The following is a 23644-nucleotide window of genomic DNA, read 5'->3' as shown; positions in this document are numbered from 1 at the left end:
AATGCAGGAATATTTGTATTGAGGTTGTCAATGATCAATGAAATATTTGAATTGAGGTCAATGATAAATGTATGCTTTTCAAATTCTTAATAATAATGAAATTTAACAGTGAGAAATTACTTTTTAATTACATGTTTTTGTAAGCCTGTTCTTAATACTATAATACATATACCAAAAGGAACTATCTCCCATTAACCACTTGTGACTTGGGTACAGTAACAAACCTACATAGGCATCATCATCATGATGCACAAGTGGGTACATGAAGCCGGTGTCGAGTCTTGATTATATATATATATATTTTTTGTAGTTGTATACAAGTTACCCCCAGATTCTGTGAACTGGTTTGATCACATTTTCTGTTTATTATTACTCAGAGTAAAAGAGAACAAGTAATACAGCAGTGACTTTATATTTTATAATGCGAGTAGTGTGGTGCATTGTTCATATGGCAGCCGATGCTGCGCACAAGAATTTGACTCATACTGAAGTGGTTAAAGGGGATGGCCCAATGAAGTCATACACCCACTCTTAATTTACCCGTTCCAAACCCATCCCACACCCATTTTTTCTCCCATTTATTTTAGCTTTTTATGAAGTTATCCTTGTCCCCAGCCCGCTGCCCAGATCGGAAACAATGTAGCAAGACACAGCACCTCCACAGCAGGGCCTGACAATATTATCATACCTAACCTAAAACATAAATATTCCACATTTTATTGTAGAGAATAATCCCTGGTCTAAAGCATTGTTAATACTAGTATATGTTGGATGTCAATGGTGATTCAGTCTGAGTTAACCTGTCCTAGTGTCAAGGCTGTTTATGATATAGAAAAAGAATGTATGTACCATTATAATTTTAAATGCATTTGACACTATGAATTTAGATTCTATAGCATTTGCATACATGACATTGTTTTTGATAGGCTCCGAAGGAGAAGTCTTCATAGAACCCCCTGTACCATGTTACTGGAATGGTACCTCTTGATTTTGGACTTGACCCCCTTCAATATTTCAATTATTTCTTTAGTTCTCTGGCCTGTCTTCTTTAATCCAGTGATTTGGGCAATTATATATTTAGCTAATTCCTTTGTAGGGGCCAAGGTAAAGATACAGACCCTAGGGTAGTGGTTCCCAACCAGTATGCCACGGCACCCAAGGGTGCCGTGAGATCAACTGAGGGTGCCGCCAAAATTCAGGGCAAAAATAATTTTCATATTACCGACTCTCTTTGTGATCCATTTTTGTTCATTAAAGCAGCATCAGTGTAAAGATGAGTATTTTCATAATGTCCAGGAACAAAATTTTGTTACACTGATGTTGAATCATCAAAATACTGACAAACTAGAATTTAGACTTTCTAATGAGGGTGTCGGGGACTTCTGAAAGGCTTGGCAAGGGTGCCTCAAGCCGTAAAAGGTTGGGAACCGCTGCCCTAGGGAAATGAAGAAAACGGTTGTTAAAAAAAAGCAAGGTTCAGAAGAGAGGGGTTACCTGTACATGCTCTTCCCATGGCAGTGTGGGAGCAACTGGCTGGGTTCTCCCTCACGTTCCACCCTGTTGGCCCAACGTGACAGCAGGGGATTGCCAGATATATTCTATCTACATTATTTCACTCCAGAAAATGCTTTCCTATTTTCATCATAAATATGCAGCTACAAAGGGTAGGCTCTGCATATTTTTGACAAGTATTGTGTGTATATATATATATATAGTGTTTGTGTATGTATGTATGTACATACATACATGTGTATATAATTACTGATAAGATTGACCATGTAAAGCATAAAGTTTTGGGTTGAATTTTTTCCTGTAGCCTCTTTGAGGTATATTGTTTGCTAGTTTTCTGAATGGTCCTTATTTCTTCCACTGCTCTTGTTTTTCTGCCAGGCTAGGAACCAGTTTGTTGCCCTTTGTGTTCCCACAGTCTTGCTTATATTCTTTTAATCTTTACTCTATATGGAGACCACACCTTACCTTACATGACCAAGATGCCATGTCTTTTACGTCTGCAACCATGGAACTCCACCTTTTCTGATCTTGAGCCAATCTCATCAGGTGTTGACCTTTCATTTCCTCTCCACTGCCCTTCAGTAAGTTACCTATATATGTCTATCATTGTCCCTTAAATAATTTCTAGTAGGCTGACTTTTCCCAGTTCTCCTACTTGGAATATATGCCCTAGGAAAGAAAGTTGTCTACTTCTGATGGTTCCTATCAATGATCTTTTTGTCCAAACTCTTCTAAGGATTCTTCATTTGTTACCTCTTCAGTCTATGATATCCTCATCATTCTTCAAAGACACCAAATCTCCATTGCCTCAAATTTCATTTTCATTTCAGCATTCATTGTCCATAATTCACACACTTTTAAAAATCTTGATCTCGGGTTCCAATTTATATTTACACTTGTTAGAAGATTTTTTTTTTTTTTTTTCTTTCTTTTTTTCTTCCCCTCTAAATGCTGTTTTTGCTATATCTACTCATGTTCTAATTTCCTTTACTGATCCTCCATCCTCTGTGATTATGCTGCCTAAATACTTGAAATATCAAACTTGCTTAAGCTTTTTCCCATCTAGCATGATCTCTGTATGAATTATTCCTTGTCCTTCCTTGCTACCATTACCTCGGTCTTATGTTTATCTTCAGCCCTATTCTGTCACATGCCTCATGAAGCTTTTTTTACCAATGTTTGTAGTCTTCCATTTGATTCAGCCATCAATACCATATCATAGGCATACCTTAAGTTATGTACATTCCTCCCCATATCTTTATTGCATCTAATTCTTTAATTTCTTCTATTACACATTGCATATACAAATGAATAAGTCTAGCGAGAGCACACAGCCCTACCTCGCCCATCTTTTAATGTCAACTAGTTTTGACCTTTCACTTTCTATTCTTATATCTGTTCTTTGGCCCCGATATAAGTTTCTAATCACACACAGGTCTTTCCCATCAATTCTCTTTTCTTTTAACATGGAGATTTAGGTCTTTATGTTTCAGTATCATATGTTTTTTCAAACTCGACAAAGCTGATGTGTATTTCTTTTTGTTTTTCTATAGCCCTCTCTAGTATATATGCAAATGTAAAAATTGCCTTTCTTATTACTTTTCCTTTTTTTTTTTTTAACAATATTGTTCCTCCACATTGTCTGTAGTTTTCCTCCAATTCTTATGAATATTATTCTTAGTATTATTTTACCAATCTGATTTATGATGCTAATTGTTCTGTGCTTTGAACAATGTTATTCTAACTTTCTTTGGAGTAACTGTGATGGTTGTCCTCTTCACTGAATGAGGTATTTGTCCAGTGTCATAAATCTTGGTTGCTAGTCGGGTGCTCTTTTCAATTGTGGGTTCCACCATCTTGATAACAATTCCATCTGCCCCTTCTGCTTTCTTCTTTCCTATTTTTTTTACTGCCAATCTTGTTTCTTTTTATAATATCAATGGACCAGTCATTTCCATGTTTAGGTTTGGGTGTTTCCTCTATTGTCATCAAATAACTTCTCAATGTATTTTTCCTATTCAAAATATTGTTCATTTCTGTCAAAATGTTCCCATGTTTATCTTGAGTCACCATTCCTCATGATGGGCTTCTTTTTTTCCTATAACCTCTCTTACTTTTTTGGAACAAAATCCTCTTTGAGGGGCACTGTCCTAGCCTTCTGATAGGGTGGAATTTGTGACATAAACCATATCATCATATTCAAGCTCATTTTTTCTAGACTTTCTATTTCTTGGCATGATTTCCTAATCCATTCTTTCTTTGCTTTACATTTCCTCTTTATTTCAGTCTAAAAATTTATTTTTTCCACTTTCTCCTTTCATCCATAAGATCTAGGATCTCACTTGTCATCCATTTTTGCTTTCTGTGACCAGTTTCTTTTTGTGATAAGTATTTTGTTTCATTGAGTGATTTTCTCCCCCCCCCCTTCATCTTTACCTTCACCATAGCTACAACTGGTACATGGTCACATCCTATGCCACAATCAGCTCCTGGGTACATTTTAGCATTTATTACCATACATATACCAAGGCTTTTTCCCCCTTACAAGGGAGGTAGCCAAAAAGAAGATTTATTACCACATTTCTAAAATGCCGGTTTCAGGTGTTCTAGTCAATTTGGTTCTTGTGATCCATTCCAGGGCTTCTCATGTCCAGAGTTATCGTGGATATTGTCTGAACCAAATGTTCTTTGTTACTTGGTTATTAATTCTACACCAGACCATAATTTTTTCTCTCCTGTCATTTATATTTCCAAGACCATAATTTCTGGTTGCTATTCAGCCTCCTTGATCTCCAACCTTTGCATTAAGTCTCCTATTATGATATTAAGTTCATAGGCTTTACAATGAATTTACATCATCTGATTTTTCATCATGAGTGGTTGCTGGTGCATAAACTTGGATAAGGTTGATATTTATGGAGTTCCCTGCTATTTTGACAAGAATTAATCTATCACAGACAGGCCAAACTCCCATGACTCCTTTGGCATTTTCTTTGGTCATCATAATCCTCACTCCTCTCTCATGAGATACTCCACCTGAGTAAAAGAACTCTACATCATCATCTGAAAACTTTTCCACCCCAGTCCAACGAACTTCCGATACATCCATTATTGCAATTCCCACCCTTAATATTTCTCTCGTTAGATTATCATAACTTACTGGCTTCAAATAGTGTTAATATTTCAGGTACCTATTTTCAGTTCCTTTGGTTTTCTTTTGGTACCTAACTGCACGGACACTGTATAACGGTCAAATGTCATCTGATGCACATAACTTGGTTGACTGGGCAAGGTAGCACCTGCTTTAGTAGTGCTCCCACTCTACCCTTGGTTTTATTTTCTCTTCTGGTTTTCATGCTTATTCTTGGGTTTTATGTGATAGGGTTCCCATCTCCTTTCCACAGTTTGGAGACCACACCAATGATGTGTAATCTAGTCGTGGAAGGATAATTTTTCTTCCTCCTCCTCCTCCTCCTCCTCCTCCTCCTTTGGGGCAATGATAGTTCAAAGAGCTTATGACATCTTGCTCTTTGGTAATTTGCAGATCTAATCTTGTGAGAATGTAATCTCCTCTTACCCAAGTTACTTCATTCACCTGCTGGGTCATTATGTTTTCTACTGCTACTTAATCCCTTCCATACAATGACATCAATGTCGGTGTCATGATGTACAAGTGAGTATACGAGGATACTGGCATCTGCATCTTGATTTTGTAGTTGTAGTTTTTGTAGTTGTATCTGAATGACCCCCATATTCTGTGAACAGGCTTGATCGTGTTTTCTGTGGTTATTAACATTTAGGATGAAAGAAAACGAGTAATACATCTGTAACTTCACATTTTATAATGCATGTACAGTATAGTGATGCATCATCGTTTATCAGACAGCTAATGCTGAATGTGAAAATTCAACTCGTTGAGGGTTGACTTTTGAGATACATTTTTTTTTTTTTTTTTTTTTTTTTTTTTTTTTTTTTTTTTCCTTCTCCCTCAAGTAGTCAGAATTATCATGTCATCTCATGTCACATTGTCATCCTTTTTTTTTTTTTTTTTCCTCTCTCTCTTCAGTACGAGTCAAATTCTCATGTGCACATCAGCTACCCTATGAATGATGCATCACACTACTCCCATTATAAAATATAGTCACTACTATATTACTCATTCTCTTTTACTCTGAGAAATAATAATCACAGAAAACATGATCAAACCTACCTTATCACCCATTCCATCTCCTATATATTCCACTCCCCTCTACCCTCCTCCCTCCCTCTTATCTTCACACCTCCTGGATAACAAGTCATCCCTGCATCCTGTCCACTGCCCTGGGTCAGAAGCAGTGTCGCAAGACACAGCACATCCACAGCAAGGCCGCTTCATAAATTCAATGACCCCCCCTCTCCGTCCCTCCATGCAGAAAAGGAAAAGACTGTTATATCAGTAGAAGTCACTTGTTGGTTATGTTGAGGAGGTCTAATGGAATGGTTGCTGGAGTATATGTTTGGTCAGAATTGCTCTTGTATTTTGTGTCCTGTTTGTTATGCTGTTTGTTTTAAGTCAGAATAGGTGGTTGGGTTTGTATCACCTGCCAGTACGTGGTTTGTGAGAGAGTTGATAGGAGTTGAAGGTTGTTATATATTTGAGTTCTCTTCTGTTAGTGTTCAGTTTCTTTCGTTCAAAGGTTATTGTGTATTGATGTTACAAGTTCAGCATTATTTTGTATTGTCTTCATTAACATTTGTATTCAATGAATGTGGATTGTGGTGTTTGATTTCTGCATTAGTGGTATGTTTATATAATCTTTATGTACTCACCCTAGCAACCCCCACCACACCTCTCCGCCACCCCATCCCAAACACATCAAAACTCTTCCTCTCTTATGTTCCATACCTCTGCATCACACAGCTCTGTCGGTACAATCACCCCTTCATATAATCTCCTCCCAACATCCATTCCCAAGTGGCTATTTATCTGTACACTTTTCAATCCCCCAAGGCATTTACTTGCTTCTCTCAATCTACATTCTACCTCCACCTCCAATCCTCCCTTTCCTGCCACATTCACCCCCAAATATTTAAAGCTATCTACTTCCTCTAGCCTCTCCTTTAATACCATCTTCCCCTACATCTCATCCCCTTACTTTTACCCACATTTATCATCAAATTCCTTCTTTCACACACCTTCCCAAACTCCATCAACAAGTTCCTTAATCCCTCCTCTGATCCTGCTATGAGCACAGTGTCATCAGCAAACAACAACTGGCTTATCTCCCACTTTTCTCCACCCTCTTTAATCATCTCTATTCCCTGGCCCACCACCCCATCCATGTATAAATTGAACAGCCATGGCAACATGACACACCCCTAGCAAAGTTCCACCTTTACCTCAAACCACTCACCCTCTCCATTTCCAATTCCAGAACAGGCTCCACTACTCTCACAAAAACTCAGCCACTCTCAACAGCCCTCCCCACATATCTGCAATATCTCCCATAACATCCCCCTGTCCACCCAATCACAAGCCCTTTCTAAATCCATCAAGGCCCAAAAAACACCCATATCCCTTCCCAAACCCCTCCCCCAAACACGCATCCACCCCACCACAAAAATCTGATCCCCACAACCTCCTACCTGGCCCAAACCCACACTGCTCCTCACCAACTACTCCCTCTTCTCCTCTCCTAATCCTCTCAATCAAAACACTCCCATAAGCCCTCCCAACCATGCTCAACATATTGATCCCTCTGAAACTACTACACTCGCACCCATCCCCTCTTCCCTTGCAAAGTAGAACCATACAGGCAGTCCTCCAGCGCTCCACCCTCCCCAAGACAAACATTAAACAACCTCACCAGCCGGTCCACCATCACTGCACCTTCCCCCCCAGACAATCCACATGACACCCATCCAACCCAGGTGCCACACCCTCTCTCGTCATTTTGATAACTGCTCTCACCTCATCCCTTCATATTTCTCGTCCATTTTCCTCATTCATCACTGTCACCTTCCTAACACTTCCCACTGGAACCACCTTTCCCCCCACCATTCTTCCTCACACCCAGGAACTCCCCAAAACACACTGCCCATCCTCCCCCACCCCCACCCCTTCCATCATCATCCCTCCATCTGCACCTTTCACCCCCCCTTCCCCACCTGACTTGCCTCTCCCTCCTCTCCCAACCTCCCACCAAAACATCTTTTTACCATCATCAAATTTCCCCATCACACTCCTATCCCACTTCACATCTGCAGTGTTTATAGGTGTATTGAGATAAGTTTACTACAATGCTCTCCCTCATCTCTCTCTCCCTCCCCTCTCATTTTTTTCTCATCTCCCCTCCTCTCGTCCCCTCACCTGCTCTCTCCCCTCTCCCTTTCTCCCCTCCCTTTCTCCCCATCCTCTCTCCCCTTCCCTTTCTTCCCCTCTTCCCCATTTCTCACCCCTTTCCTGTCTCCTCTTTCCCTTCTCTCTCCACTTTCCCCTCTCTCTTCCCTCACCCCCTCTTTCTCCCATGTCCACCTGTCTCCCCCCTCTCCTTCTCTCTTTCTCTCTCTCTCTCTTTTTCTTCTTCTTCTTCTTCTTCTTCTTCTTCTTCTTCTTCTCCTCCTCCTCCCTTCCTCCCTCAATCATCTTGTTTGGACCAATAAGTCTCATGCCAGTTTTTCACCATAATCTAGAGTGATCTTCCAATTATTAGTCCATTTTTTAATGAGAAATGGTGGCATCAGGATGGAATTTAAATAGAACAATGATATTAAAAGGGTATTTAATGAATTACACTTGATGTATTTTAATGCACAAATGTTAGCTTTTTTTCTCTATTGTTTGATTGAGCCTTCATTGTCACTCATAGATATATTTGACGAATGAACAATGCATTATTATAATAATTGTTGCTTCTAGTTTCACTTGCTAGAAACCTGTAGCTCCATGTTAGCTGACAATGATCCTTGGGCCCTTAATTAAACCTGTGGGTAGAAGCTTTGGACTTTTCTTCTTCTTCTTCTCCATTAGCATGTCACAAACTTAAAACAGTAGGATGGGGAGTGCAGTTAGAAGTTGTCAGGTTTCTGTATGTGAAAAGGTGGAATAGATAGTTTAAGTTGATAGAGATCTTTAGCCCATGCCTGGTCAAGAGACTTAATGAGCCCTGAAGGACCACACACCAGACAGAGGTGAAGGGTTAATGGATTATGAGGATAGGCCACAGTCCTGTCGTCCATCTTGCAGGATCACTATAAGCACGTACCTGTCATTGGTCCCTACAATTAACAATGAGTAGTGTAATGTAATATAAAGAAAACAAAATACTTTATTTATAGGTCACGGAAATTGTCTAGGTATTAGCCTTTATGAGCACCATGGTCTCGAAGATATTATCCAGGTATTTCTCTCCTGTAGATGAATAACTTAGCTCGTGAAAAGAAAAGAGCCTTTCTACAGGTGTTGATGAAGGTATTGTGGTGTTAAATTTAATGAACATAGCTCGAATGAGAGGATGGTTGTGCAGACTTTTCAGGTTAGTATCTGGGTCTTGGAGGTAGGTGAGAACCATCATTTCTTGGGTTTCTGATGTGGAGTTCCCTGAAGGAGTCTTGTCAAAAGAGAAGTAATCATCGTGGGCACAGGAGGGAGGCGAGGCATTTTCGTCCACATTCATTTTGAAACCTCTGGCAGTTCGCATGAAGGTTTCTTGAACGGCATATGTAGTGTCTTGTACATCCCAACTTTCCTTCATTCTTATCCATCTTAATTTGAAATATGGATGAGTAACTGTTGCCAGAACAGCTTCGTTGATATGGGGATCAAGGTTTAGATATTTGCCAAATCTGTTTTTAAAACCAAGTATTACAGCAGAAAGTAAAGGAGTACAGTAATTAAAAGTCATTGCTTGAGTCTGTTCAAGTTGTCTCTCTGCGGTAAGTAAAGTTGGAATCAATTCTCCATAGTAACTACCTTTACTTCCCTGGAGATGGTCAATTGCTTTGGCAATTGGGGCCAAGGTTGTTTTGAATTCTTCCAAGTATTCAAATTCATGACTTAAGAAGACTGGTAGCTGTAGAGACGTCATCAAGCTGTTGAGTTTGAGTTTGTGTTTAAGAAGTGTTGAAATGCTATTAAATAAAGAATTCCAATGTTTTGGAGATGGACTGCTTAAACTGCAACCAATTATTTGTTGAATCAAATCGGCAGACTTTTTATGACTAGTTCTGTTCCACAAAGCTGAACATTTTTCCATCACCACATGAGTTAGAGTTGCAAATTTTTCATTCTTCAGGGCATCCTTTGCATCTATTGATGCTACCAAGCTCAGTAGGTTAGAGGCACAACTGACATGGTTAGGAAGAATCAGATGGTAGTTAGACTGCGTGTTTTCTTCAAAAAGCTCACACTTTTCAAATGCAGGAGCAAAAATTAAGTCCTCATCCACTCCCAGAGTGCCTGTAGATGTACTGTTGAAATAAACTTTATTCTCTTCTAAGTTGTTAGGATTCAATTTAACTCCAAACTCTCTAAGTGTTTTTGCAAAATTGCTGTAGTTGTCAGATACTGTTGATACTACTTTTGCATCAAGAATTTCAAATTCACTGTTAATCTCTTCAAATCTCTCGGCAACCTCTCCGTAAGTGTGGGACCCCATAACTCTGCAACAGCCCAGTGCAGCTCCATGTCTCTCTAGGGTAACACCATCAATCTGTTGATAAATGCAACATGTAAGAGTAAGAACCAAAGGTACTTTTCCCCCACATTAACTAAACCCATACTGTATTTATAAAATAAGCATAACAGCAACCAAAATTTAAATGTGACTTGTCCAAGAGAAGATTTATTAAGTTAAGTAGAGCTACATGGTAAGACTTGTTAAAAAGTTTGATGTTTATCTATTCATTTACTTGTTTTCCATTTTCCAACTCTGACCAGCTCGTAGCATATGACAAGGAGTTCATTACTTAGTTATCTCATTTCTTTCCACAATTTATACATACATAGATATAACCCGGGCTTTTTCCCCTTATAAGGGAGGTAGCCAAAGTCAAGAAGCATAATTCCACTCCCACCCATTTCATCCCATTCACCACCCCTCCTTCCCTCCCTCTTTTCTTGGCTCCTCCTGGATGATGGGTCATCCCTGCATCTTGTCCATTACCCTGGGTCAGAAGCAATGCAGCAAGACACAGCACATCCACAGCAAAGCTGCTTCACTTGATTGGTTACCCCTCTTCTCCAGCCCCTCATGCAGAAAGAGAAGACAGGGAGAATCCCTACAGGCTGTCTCAAAATAATTTATAGCACTGGAAAATACAAAATTTAACTTCAGTTTTTTGCTAAACAACTTACCCAGTGAGCTGCAATACTAAGAAAACCATGATGGCTGGTAGACCATATGTCAATCGATGAGCAAATATATTGTTGTTGCTGAATTCTTGCCTTTATTTTTTCTTTCTGATCCAATTCTAACTCTTTGATGTAATGTACAAGTTCATGTTGAGACATCACATCAATGTCAGAGTTGAGAGCTGTTAATGGAATTAAGATTTACTCAGCAATACTAAGAAAATGTGAACAAAGATAAAGGAATCCAAACAAATAGTCTTCAAAATCTAATTATTACTGGAGTATTGACTACATATCAAAGTCAATACTTCATCTTTTACCCATTGGTTCATTTTGGTTCCTTTTGTAATATTTAAATGTGTTTGTCCAAAAATTATGATTACCTCTCGCCTTCCCATAGATCTCTGGGAAGAAACTAAGGATTGTTGTCTGTGTTGTATTAGCATGGGACTTTGTGTTACGGCAGAAAGTAGGAGGGGAATAGTCACTAGCTGTCAGATCTCCATATGTGAAAAAGTTGAAAAATATAGTTTGAAGTTGATAAAGATCTTGGGCCCAGTCCAGAGATTGAGTGTCAGGGACTTTACCTCCAAACTGGAGGTGAGGAGACTTAGAGGAAGACATTTTAAAAATGGGCAGCAGGGAGACTATTGTCTCCACTGACAATCGACCACCATAGGCAAGTACCAATTGTCCCTCCAGATTTGGTGAAACTGGTGAAATCAGATCTATTGTACTAACAATTATGGCAAGTACAGGCTACTCCCAGCAAGAAAAAAAAATATATAGTAGACAAATTAAATGTATATATATATATATATATATATAATTTTACTTTTTACTCTCTTACAGGTGCCTTTGACTGTAGTGGACATAGAAATCTTTGGCTTGTCACCAGTCCCATTGTGTTCCGTGACAAAGAAAACAAATAATTTTTTATACAAATCACCAGCCCATAAGTAAATTTTGTCAGATTGTGATCCAGTTGTTTAAGATAGCTATATTACCAAAACTATTTGATTACTTTCTTAGTGACTGTTTTCCAAAGAAAACTACACCAGTATACTCACTCTTAACAAGATTCTTGAATGCAGGGTCCTCCACAAGAGATACAGGATGAATTCCTTGAACAATGAAAGTCATTAGAGCTGAGTTCACTTCCTCTTGAGAAACTTTGTAATAGTTGTGTTTAGTAATACTATCTGATGCCGTGGATCTTTGCTGTGAAGATGAAGATAGTAAACTCCCCGTATTTGGCTTCCATTTCATGTCTGTGAGCATGTTAGTCACACAATGAAGAATTTCATCTCTTAAAGAAGAATGTACTTTCTGGAAAGAAGGAAATTATGTAGTTTCACCAACAATTTTACAATGGTGCCCCACATAGTCCAATAACACTAAGTAACACAATCTTTGTCTTTGACAAGCAAATATTATTTTTCAACTCTTTTCATTGCAAAACAATAGAAAATGTCCATTATTCTTGTCAAACTGCTTTTGTAGCTTTGAGGTCTCTATATATCTCTCTCACTCTCTCTCTCCAAAATAGCTAATGTCACCATTTTCACAATTTGTTGGACAGAAAATTAAAAACATAAATTCAAATGCCGCATAAATTTGTTTTAAAACTTCTGAAATTAATTTTTATTAGAAATGAACATATTTTCTTGGTTTGCATGAATACAACAAATCTGTACAAGCCCCCAAGTATGTAGTCTCCCATCATGTTTTAAATGAAAGATCGCTGATATCTCTGTTCAAAGTTCATAATATCTTGGTGGAGACACTCCCCTTGTTCTTCAGAATATGCTCTCATATTCTCCTTGAAGTTGTCAAGGTGAGCATCAAGGACAGTGGTTCTTAATATTTTCCAATGCCCTTAGTACCCCTTAATATTTCAGAAAAAATTCCTCATACCCCCATCTAATACAGATACAGTGCAAACATATGAAAAGGATTAGTGATACAAACCTTGCTTTGCTTTCTCATTGTAAATATACAGTACCGTTGCACTGGCTATCATGTCTCGTACCCCCTGGTTTAAGGTTTCGTACCCCTTGGGGGTACAGGTACCCCCGGTTAAGAACCCTTGATCTAGGATATGAACCTACAAGGAATTCTGCAGCCCATCTTACCATAGCTTTTCACTAAAGCTTCAACCAGTTCCATATAGTTATCAGCCTTGTTGCCAAGAAAGCCCTTTAGGCTACTACAGCAGTGAAACACTCCCAAGCTTTTTCTCCTTTTGTATGAGCTTCGTTAGAAATTCTGAGCACTCCAAAATTTTCCTTACTTGTGGTCCACTGAAGATATCAGCTTTCACCTTAGCCTCTGAAAGCTTATGAAAGAAGTCTTAAAGATTTTTGAAGGCAGCTAAGTCCTTGTCAAGAACTGTAACAAACTCTTTCACGAGACCCAGTTTGATGCATAGTAGAGGAAACAAAACCTTTTGAGGACTCGCCAATGGCTCATGTTTGATATTATGTTCTCCCACTGTAGTGTCAGTCCTTGGAGGCCAGTGCTTTCTCTGGTAATGTGCTGCTCTGTCTCTAGTGTCCCATAGGCAAAGAAAACCAGGATTCTTGGTTAAACTGTCTTGTGGTCCTATCAAGAAAGCCACCATCTTGAAGTCTCCAATAACTCTCCAGCCATACTTGTTGTAGTTCAAAGTTTCCAGTAGAAGCTTTACACTGCTCTAGTACTCTCTAAGATGCACAGAATGAACAAGAGGCAGAATGACAGCTATGAGGCTTTTGTAGGAGCTGACAGTGAAGAGTTTCCACCTGCTCTGCAAGCAGTTCCAATAGCATCAAACAAGCCTGATAATCACTGCAAGAGCATAGCCTGTCCTAATAGTAACCCATACTATTATGAAATAAGACAATGTAAATTCAGTGTTCTGACTACAAAAGCCATTTTTTTAATAACTGGAATGTAATCTCACACTGTTCAAATTGTTTGCACAGTCTCCCATACCCAGGTCTTAACAATAGAATGTATGCAAATACTGTAACAACATTGGACACCACAAATATAGAACTGCTGCCAAGAAAATGTAAATCTACCACACAAAATAGTGCATATCAACAAGACTGATAAGACTGAGTTGGAGGAGTCAAAGTATACACTCGTTGAACACCCGTTCATCACCCTCCCATCTTATCACCTCATGGAGGAAGGGTCTTCCGTCCTCTACCATACCACTGGTTCAAGGCACAGCACTGACACTGTGCTTCCACAGCAGTCTCAACACCTGGTTTCTCGCCAGATGTGTGTTATATTTATCATGCAAGATCATGTATGGTGTATGGAATTCATAAGATTTATAGACTTGATATTACAGTAGTTAGGGACTTGTAGCACCCCCACAGACCAGTCATGAATATTATTGGGCACCGATCTCCAAAGAAAAATGCATCTCTATTATTGAGATCTCCCAGCACAACTACGTATGTATTCCTTCCTAAACTCTCTAAGTGCTCATTTAGATCAAACCAAAAAGCCTCCCTTTCCTCGTCACTTTTCTCATTACCAGGACCAACTGCATTCACAAAGACCTACATCTCCCATCCCAGTTTCATCTTTGCCCACTTTAACTTCTGAGACACTGCTGTCCATTTCATCATATGATGGTGGGAGAAAAGAAGTAAGCATGTGAAGATTGGTTACAGAGTAGAACTAGGGCAGCATACAAGAGGTAGAGAAGAGAGTAGAAGGATAATACAAGGTAAAGGAAGCAAAGAGGAGAGCAGATGTGAGGTGGCATAGGTGTTTGACAGGGAACTTTGAAATAAAATAAGCAATTGTTTTGGAAGGAAATGGAAAGAGTGATAGGGGGTCATTAGTGAGTCAGGTTGAGAGGAAAAGGTAAAAGGTGCAGATGGACAGAGTGGACAAAAGTGAAGGCAGTCAGGGGAAGATGGGTATAGTATTTTAGGGATATGATGAATGTAGCGGAGGAGGGAGGTTTTGATTGTGGCAGCGAGAGATGCAAGAAAAATGACTAACAGGAGAGAAGAAAAGGTCTAGGAAAAGGAGAGGCACAAATAGAAACTAGTAGAATATCTGAGTTGTCATGTGAAGTGTCTAAGTAAAGAGTAGTAATAGTGGGATCTTAGCTTTTTAAGGTGTGCCTAAAGGGAAGGAAGCATACTATTGAACTAAGGGAATGCACGTATAGTTCTTCCATACAAATGAAAAGAGGACAGCAATTAATATAGTAGTTTTAGAGGGGTGAGTCTGTTAAATGTAGTTGGTAAGGCATATGGAAGGTTGCTAGTTGAGATGATTTGGAGGGGAACAGCAACACCTGTAATGGTAGCTATAGATTTGAACAAGGCATCTGATAAAGTTCCCAGATATGTGCTGTCAAAAAAGGTCATTGAGACATATCTACAACAGTGACAGGAAATGGTTCACTAACTTCTCGTGGGTAGACAATGCATAGTACATACATATACCAAAGGCTTTTTCCCCCTTACAAGGAAAGTAGCCAAAAAGAAAAAGGCATAAAAACCATTCCCACCCATTGCATCCCTAAATACACTTCACTCCCCTCCACCCTCCCTCTTATCTTGGCACCTCCTGGATGACGGGTCATCCCTGTATCTTGTCCACTGCCCTGGGTCAGAGGCAGTGTCGCACAGCACATCCACAGCAAGGCCACTTCATTAATTCGGCGACCCCTTCTCTCCGTCCCCTCATGCAGAAAAGGAGAAGACGGGGGAGAAATCCCTTCGGGCTGCATCAAATTTTTCTCACACACTACCTCACCCCCCATCCCCCCACCCATTCCACCTCATGCATCACAACATCATCCATATACAACCATTCTCCCTTCACCCCTGTCTTCTGTCCTCTCCTCTCCCTTCCTTCCTCAACAGACATTCCTCTCTTCCTCAAAGCCCCTTTCACCCTATCCATCCATCTCATCCTAGGTCGCTCGCTCATGTTCACTCCCTACACATCTGCCTTCCGTACCTCTTTTACTAGTCTTTCTTCACTCATTCTTTCCATGTGTCCAAACCATCCCAATACTCTTTCATCCATAGTAACCCAAAATAACCAAATTTCTGGGACAAAAAGAATGTACTATAGAATCCAACAAGGAATGATATTCTCATCTATGATGTCACAAGCAAACTCCCAACACCAAAGCCAGAACAAACACCAATGCACAAGTGCAGATAACCGCACAATTATAACCCAGCAGAGAAACTACAAAATAGCAACCAATAGTACCCAAGGCTACTTAGAAAAACTAGAGCAATGACTCTGAAATAGAATGGAGGCTTCACACCAGAAATCTACAGTAATATGGTTTATTCCAGACAGCAAAAAAGTAAAATTAAATAGCCAAACACATCCTTATGAAGAACCCTAAGATTGTGGACCTTGTTTTTGATAACCAGTTGACCTTATGCCCACATGTTACAGTGAAAATTAAAAAAAAATTAAACCCACTAAAATCAGTCATAAACTCGGGCTTTGGACAGCAGAAGGAAACTAATTACTGTTTACAAACAATTCTTAGAAACCATACTCTACTATGCTTCCACAACATAGTTCCCAACAAACAGCAAAACAAACCTTACAAAATAAGATTCAGAGTAATGACAGGATGCACCAAGATTACCCCCCACTAATATGTCAGCACACAAACCAAAATCCTCCCAGAGCCCGTAACCCCATATACCCATTTTATATTACACAAACATAAACCAGATGAACTGAAAGTACAACCTACCAGCTGTAGCACACAATATACCCATATTACTAAACAAGCACTCCAAGATAGACTACCATACTCAATACAGCACCAAAAACCCCAGACAACCCCCTCCCCCACTTAAAAATCCCTACGAAGTAAGAACCACACTGATATGGTTGTGTTCAATACACCACACTGTGCTTTAACCCCTTCACTCCAGGCCAAAATCTCGCGGGCAGCATTAGCTGCCAGACATGCGATGTTGCGTCATAATACTCGCATTGTAAAAAATAAAGTTACGGCTTTATTGCTTGTTCTCTTTCACCCATGAATTTTGATAACCATAGAAAATGTGATGAAGCCAGTTTACAGAGTATGGGGGTCACGCAGGTACAACTAGAATATATATAATCAAGACGCCGACATCGGCATCCTCGCGTACCCACTTGCTCCTCATGACGCCTATGTAGGCATCATCATATCGAAGGGGTTAATACAATGCCAACACAATAGGCCTGGCTAGAGAATGAAACTGCCCATAGATGCAACTAACACACAGAACAGTGAATACCTCATTCTACACTGCCCCCACTCTAACAATCCCTAGACAACTCAATATTTTTTTAGTAGATGATAGCCCCACTTGGTACCTATTGCCAGCCATCTGGGAGCCATGGTTCTCCTGCAAGAGAGACATGAGGCAACAGATTGATTTTTACTATCATTATTGATAATAATAATGTTATCATGATCAATAATTGTCATGACAATGATGTAGTTACCATTCCAGGGCTTTACCCACTATCCATTCAATTTATACAACTTTGTGCTTATTCTGCATGTGATTCATTAACATGCTTTATCTTTCTTGTGCAGGTATTGAAATGGCTGCAAGCTCAGAATTCACACAGGAGACCTTCAGATGCCCCGTTTGCTATGAAGATTATAATGAGACTCACCACTCACCCATGGTCTTGGGCAAATGCGGCCACAGCATTTGTTCGTCATGTTTAAACCCACTGACACGTAATGGCAGAGTTACATGCCCAAAATGTCGTGTCATTACAGGGTCCAATGATATAAAGATCAACTATGATCTTCGTACTGCAGCCATAATCATTCGAGGGCAAGAGGTAGGTTAATTCTTAAAGTGATGGCAGTTGAAGTGTACAGTATAATCCCTCGGAAGGAGATATTTTGCTGCATGGTTTTCTATCATGTCAAGATAAGAGTGAGGGAGGAGGGTGGAGGGGAGTGGAATATATAGGAAATGGAATGGGTGGGAGTGGTTTCTATGCCTTTTTCTTTTTGGCTACCCCCCGTGTAAGGAGGAAAAAGCCTTTGGTATATGTATGTATGGTTTTCTACACACACAGTGCTTGTTCTTTTCTTCAGCACAACAGCCTCAGGTTATTTGTTTGATCAGAGTTACAAAGATAGATAGTGTGTGAAATGAGGAGGTGAGACAGAGTGGGGATAGAAAGGGAGCTGGTAGATAGGGTAGATCAAAGAATCCTGGGATGGCTTGAACTTGTGGAAAGAATAAGTGAAAGACTAGGAAAAACAAGTGGAAGGCAGAGGTGGATGGAGTGAACTCTAGGGGAAGACCAAGAATGGGATGGATGGGATGAAAAGGGCCTTTGATAAAGAGGACTGTCAGTTGAGCAGGAAAGAGAGTCTATAATAAACATGTGAGAAAAAAGCCTTTTTGGTATTGATTTCAATGGACTTGTTGGCAACAGCAGGAAGGGAGAGAGTAGGAGATAGGTATGAGTGGAGAATGAGTATAAATGGATAAGGAATTGATGCAGCCATAAGGGATTTCTTTGTCTTCTCCAATTACTCATGAGTGGACAAGGAGGGAGGTGTTGCCATGTAATAAAGCAGTGAGGGTAAACTAACTTTGGCTGTTGGGCCCTGCTGTGGAGGTGCTGTGTTTTGTTGCATTGCTTCTGACCCAGGCAGTGGGTGGGGGATAGGGTTGGCCCTTCATCCATAAGGTATTAAGATCAAAGAGAAAACAATTTGGTGTGGGATGGGTGAAAGGTGGGAGCACCTTGGCTGGCTACCTCCATTATAAGGAGGGAAAATGACTTTTTGTATATAGATAGGTGTGTGTGATACATATATATATATATATGCTAATAAGAACACGGGTACGTGTGTTCACTTATGCAAAGTAGACCACTTGGAAAAAGAAACTAATGAAGCAGTGCTTTCGTATATTACATCTTCAGTGCACTGAAGATGTAATATACAAAAGCGCTCTACTTCGTTAGTTTCTTTTTCCAAGTGGTCTACTTTGCATAAGTGAACACACGTACCCGTGTTCTTATATATACACCAAGGTTTTTTTTTTTTTTTTTTTTTTTTTTTTTTTTCCTTGGTGTAGCAGCATCGACATAATGGGCACCCCCTCAGATGATTTTTTTTAATGGATTTTTTTTTTTTTTTTTTTTTTTTTTTTTTTTTTTTTTTTTTTTTTTTTTAATAACTCAGCAAGGAAAAGAACCCTATTACAATAATTTTTTTGTTAGAATATCAAATAAATCGGTATACCCCTCACTTAAGGTTTTCTATGGTGTTAGGGCACTTCCATTTTCAGTGGTTTCATGTTTTGATGTGTTTTATTTATCTTACAATGTACAGTTGCCCCATTTAGTTTTGGCACAGTTTTAAAAATGTTTCTGACAAGAAAAGCAACTCGCCCAGTATTCTTTTTTATTACATTTTCGTGTCTGTTCATGTACATGCTTCTTTTTTTTTTTTTTTTTTTTTTTTTTTTGCTAAATAGTAACTACCTTCAAATGTGATAAACGGCAAAATACTCAAAATGGTGTAGCAGACGACACATTTTCTTGACTTACTAATGACATCTATCACTCTTATTTGACAAATATTACAATTAATATATGTTGCAGAGGAGAGAGAGAGAACACAGGAATCCATTCACATAGTGGTCAATGGTAGACTAACAACCAGATTCAAGCTGTGAGTGGTGTTGAGTGCAGTGACAAACTACCCAAAACTAACTCGTATACTTATAAGTTATGTTATAACCCTATTATTAAATCAATTATTTTCATTTATTTATTCAGCAGAGGGCTTGTGATCCAATTATGTTATGTATGATTGTAGGTTAAAGTTAAGGGATAGCAAGCAAAAAGTCAGGTAGAAAGTAAGCTCTGAGCCTTGATGGGTGGCGGGGAGTACAACAGTTTCCCCCCATTACTATGTTAACCCCTTTTCCACTGTCCAAGTGGCGGATCTGTGTTTAGGCAACGTCCAGGGTCACTATGGGGACCCATGATAGGTCAAGGAGGGGTGGGGAGTGTGTGGATGTTCATGTGGGACAGTGGGAGTGGATGAGAGCAGTGTGGAGGCGAGATCAGTCATACGCCTGGCAGCGCTGAGGGCATTGCCAGGCCAAGTCAAGGTAAGGCGCATTGACCTCACTCTCACTTGGCCAGGGAACAGCAGAGAGACAGGTTGGAGGGAGATGGGTGCTGGTGGTGTTGGGTAGAGCAACCACATGGGAAAAAGTAATGTAAGGTAATATTTAATTTATATTTAGAGGCGAGAGATATTTGGTAACGAGGTAGCCAAGAGCCCTTTGAGAGGTGTGGACGTGTGTTTGTTATACATTAATTATTGTGGATACAGGAGGTGGAGTGCTGTACAAAAGACATCACCATCTACTTGGTGGAATGGGATTTGTAGCTGAACTCAGCTGTCCCGTGTTGCCTCAAACATCCTGCAACTGCCCCCATCCAGTACATCTGTCAAGTGATCCTTTAGCAGACATGCATCGGCACATTCTCCAAGAAGGAATTGTTTGACAACAGACAGAGCTGCCAAGTTAGTGTTTATTGGGCAAAACTTGGCACGGGTAACATGGATGATGCCACTTAACCAGAACCAGACTCACAGCCATCAACCAGTAGGGATACTGCTTCAAGATCAAAAAACATCCCTACTCTCCAGCTTGAGCCGGATTCAGAATCAGAAGATTCTGAGGGCTCAATTAACGATCCGCCCAGCCTTGGTCCCGGAGACATGATTTCCCTGTATGACGATGAAGAGGAGCCTGAAGAGGAACAGCAGCTGTAGAAGCCGCAGGAGTAACCAAGATTGTGCTGTTTGTGCATACTGTATTAATATATAAATAATAGAACCTTACTGTATCTCCCATTTTATGTGCATGTTTAACCATTCATTACAAGGGAAATTGGAATGTTTAATCTTTGAAGAGTATGCTAAGATAAAGGGTAAATTTTGTAAGGTAGCCAGCCAATAGCCATACTGGTCCATATACAGTATTACTTGTTGCAGGCTTGCAGCATCTGACAGTGACTAAAATGGTCAATTACTTGTTTATTTTTATAATTTGTCTAATGCCTCTTTGAATAAGATAGATGCACATATGTGGAGGGATAACATACTTGTACCTGTTTTTATATACTAAATACAGTATTTAATATCTAAACAAATTTGGACGAGGTTAAAGAAAAAACAAGTTTTTTTAATAAACGCGATTTTTTTTCTCTCTCTCCTCTTCTTCTTCTTCTTCTTCATCTTCTCCACAAGGCACCCCCCACGGTAATGGTAATAGATTATAATATCATCCAGCGGTGAGCAAGAGTATTGACGGTAATACGGTACCTGAGTAACTGCCTAACTGGTACAAATATATTTTTCATTTGAAAAAACTAATAAATCTTGACCTATCCTTATGTAACATAGTTTAAAGTATTTAAAGCAAAAAGGATTTGTGCTTTTTGGGGGATTATGTTAGGTAATGATGACATTGAAATGATTGAAGATGCATTAATATATACTATATATAATAATTATATTATACTTACTGTTAGTGTTTGTCATTTTATCAACATCGGTGTATAAAGCAATTTTCTGGTGTGATGAGTTTGTTAATTTGGCAGGAGTGTAAGTCACTGGAGTTGTTCTAGAACTAGAAGAGACAGATGACCTAGGTCTGCTTGTTGTGCCTGTAACTGAAACAGGTCTGGGACTTGTTAAAAGGGAACCATCTAATGTTGTTTGCACTGAATGAGCAATTGACTGACTTGAATGATGCAAGAGGAATTGCAGTTCCATGTCTAAATCTGAATCACTGTCTATTGCTTGTGAGGTTTTTTCAGTTTCAGTATCAGCAGGATGCCTTTTGTACTTTACGTTTTGTCAAATACTTTTCCTTGATTTTCTTATCACATATCTTGCACTTTTCAATGTGCTTTTTCATCCTGGTTCCATTTTTTTTATAGCACTGTTGAGCAGAATAGGCATTTAACTTTTGGCACTTTTGCATCACTTGGTACATCTTTGAAAAACTTGGAAACTTGAGTCTTCTTTCTGCCTGGCATTATTATAGCGTTCACTGTCACTCACTACCAAATATGCTACTTGAACCTGTAACACAATAGTGACAAGACAAGTTACAACAGGGACGTGCTTGAGATATTTGGGAAACAAGGAATTAGCCTTCGAACCCTTCACAATACAAGAAAACACGCATACAGAGCTCCACTCAGTCATCGTCTCAAAACTTCTCCACAAACTCCAAAAATAGCTCATAAATCCCCTCGGAAAACTTCATCATCAGATAAGTGGTGTCATGTATTGGATAAGTGGTGTTTACAAGTGCTCTATTTTTTTTTTAAGTTATATTGCTTCTAATTAAAAGATATCAATCGTAGAATACTAAAATTAGATTGATTAAGTGTTAGTGAAGTGATTGGAAAAGAGTGAAGCGTGCTATTTTTTGTCTACAAACAACAAAAAGGCTAAAAAAACAAACAACCATCAAGAATCACCAAATATGGCAGCAATCGACGTCACATCAAAACCCAAAATGACGGTCACACTAAATACCGACCACAAGCATCCACAACCGACCACGCGTTGTATACATGGGCAAATTCGTTTTCTGCTATATAGGCCAAAATTTAGGGGCTGGATATACACATAGATCTACACTGACAGTCTTACATATACCAAGGCTTTTTCCCCCTTCCAAGGGAGGTAGCCAAAAAGGGAAAGGCATAAAAACACTCCCACCCATTTCATCCCTAAATACACTCCACACCCCTCCCACCCTCCCTCTCATCTGAGCACCTCCTGGATGACGGGTCATCCCTGCACCCTGTCCACCGCCCTGGGTCAGAAGCAGTGTCTCAAGACACAGTACATCCACAGCAAGGCCACTTCATTTAATCGGCGACCCCCCCTCTCCGTCCCCCTTTGCATAAGGCGAGGACGGGGAGAAATCCCTTCGGGCTGCGTCAAAATTTACTCACACATACTACCCCACCCCCCAGCCCATTCCTCCTCATGCAGTCACAACATCATCCATATACAACCATTCTCCACTCACCTCTGTCTTCCGTCCTCTCCCTTCCTTCCTCAACAGACATTCCTCTCTTCCCCAAAGCCCCCTTCACCCCATCCATCCACCTCATCCTAGGACGTCCCCTCATGTTCACTCCCTCCACATCTGCCTTCCATACCTCTTTTACTAGTCTTTCTTCACTCATTCTTTCCATGTGTCCAAACCATCCTAATATTCTTTCATCAACCCTATCTCCCAAATCCTTTTTCACCCCTGTTCTCCTCCTCACCTCCTCATTTCTCACTCTATCCAGCCTAGTAACCCCCACCATACTTCTCAGACACCTCATCTCAAACACATTCAAACTCCTTCTCTCTTCTTCTCTTATGTTCCACGTTTCTGCCCCATACAGTGCTGTTGGCACAATCACTCCTTCATACAGTCTCCTCTTCGCATCCATTCCCAGATGTCTATTCCTCATTACACTCTTTAAACCACCAAGGCATTTACTCGCTTCTCTCAATCTACATTCTACCTCCACCTTCACTCCACCTTTTCCTGCTACACTTGCACCCAAGTATCTAAAACTATCCACTTCCTCCAGTCGCTCTCCCTTAATGTTCACTTCCAGTCTACTCACCACTTTCACCTTACTTTTACCCACATTTATCTTTAGCTTTCTTCTATCACATACTCTCCCAAACTCTGCCACCAGCTTCCTCAATCCCTCCTCTGACCCTGCCAC

General features: G+C 39.8%; 2 protein-coding genes across 4 annotated transcripts in view; one reads left to right on the top strand and one right to left on the bottom strand.

Moving 5' to 3' along the window:
- LOC143027167 (uncharacterized) overlaps positions 1 to 23644 on the top strand; it is a 33520-nt gene that overhangs the window by 979 nt on the left and 8897 nt on the right. For both annotated transcript variants that reach the window (XR_012966576.1, XM_076188262.1), the window contains exon 3: positions 17430 to 17686. Coding sequence is in view for 1 of the 2 variants with exons in the window: in XM_076188262.1 (XP_076044377.1) it covers positions 17438 to 17686 (249 nt within the window). In the remaining variant the exon portion in view is untranslated. The remainder of the gene's footprint in view (positions 1 to 17429; positions 17687 to 23644) is intronic.
- LOC143027166 (zinc finger BED domain-containing protein 4-like) overlaps positions 8030 to 23644 on the bottom strand; it is a 44985-nt gene continuing 29370 nt past the window's right edge. For both annotated transcript variants that reach the window (XM_076188260.1, XM_076188261.1), the window contains 3 exons: positions 11914 to 12172; positions 10847 to 11025; positions 8030 to 10202 (listed from right to left, as the gene is read on the bottom strand). In XM_076188260.1, coding sequence (XP_076044375.1) covers positions 8844 to 10202; positions 10847 to 11025; positions 11914 to 12172 — 1797 coding nt within the window. In that variant the 3' untranslated portion in view covers positions 8030 to 8843. The remainder of the gene's footprint in view (positions 10203 to 10846; positions 11026 to 11913; positions 12173 to 23644) is intronic.

The sequence above is a fragment of the Oratosquilla oratoria genome, chromosome 7 (assembly GCF_046742065.1).
Source record: "Oratosquilla oratoria isolate Oo_2021 chromosome 7, ASM4674206v1, whole genome shotgun sequence".
In the NCBI taxonomy this organism is placed as follows: Eukaryota; Metazoa; Arthropoda; class Malacostraca; order Stomatopoda; family Squillidae; genus Oratosquilla; species Oratosquilla oratoria.
This window is presented reverse-complemented; position numbering and strand designations above follow the sequence as displayed.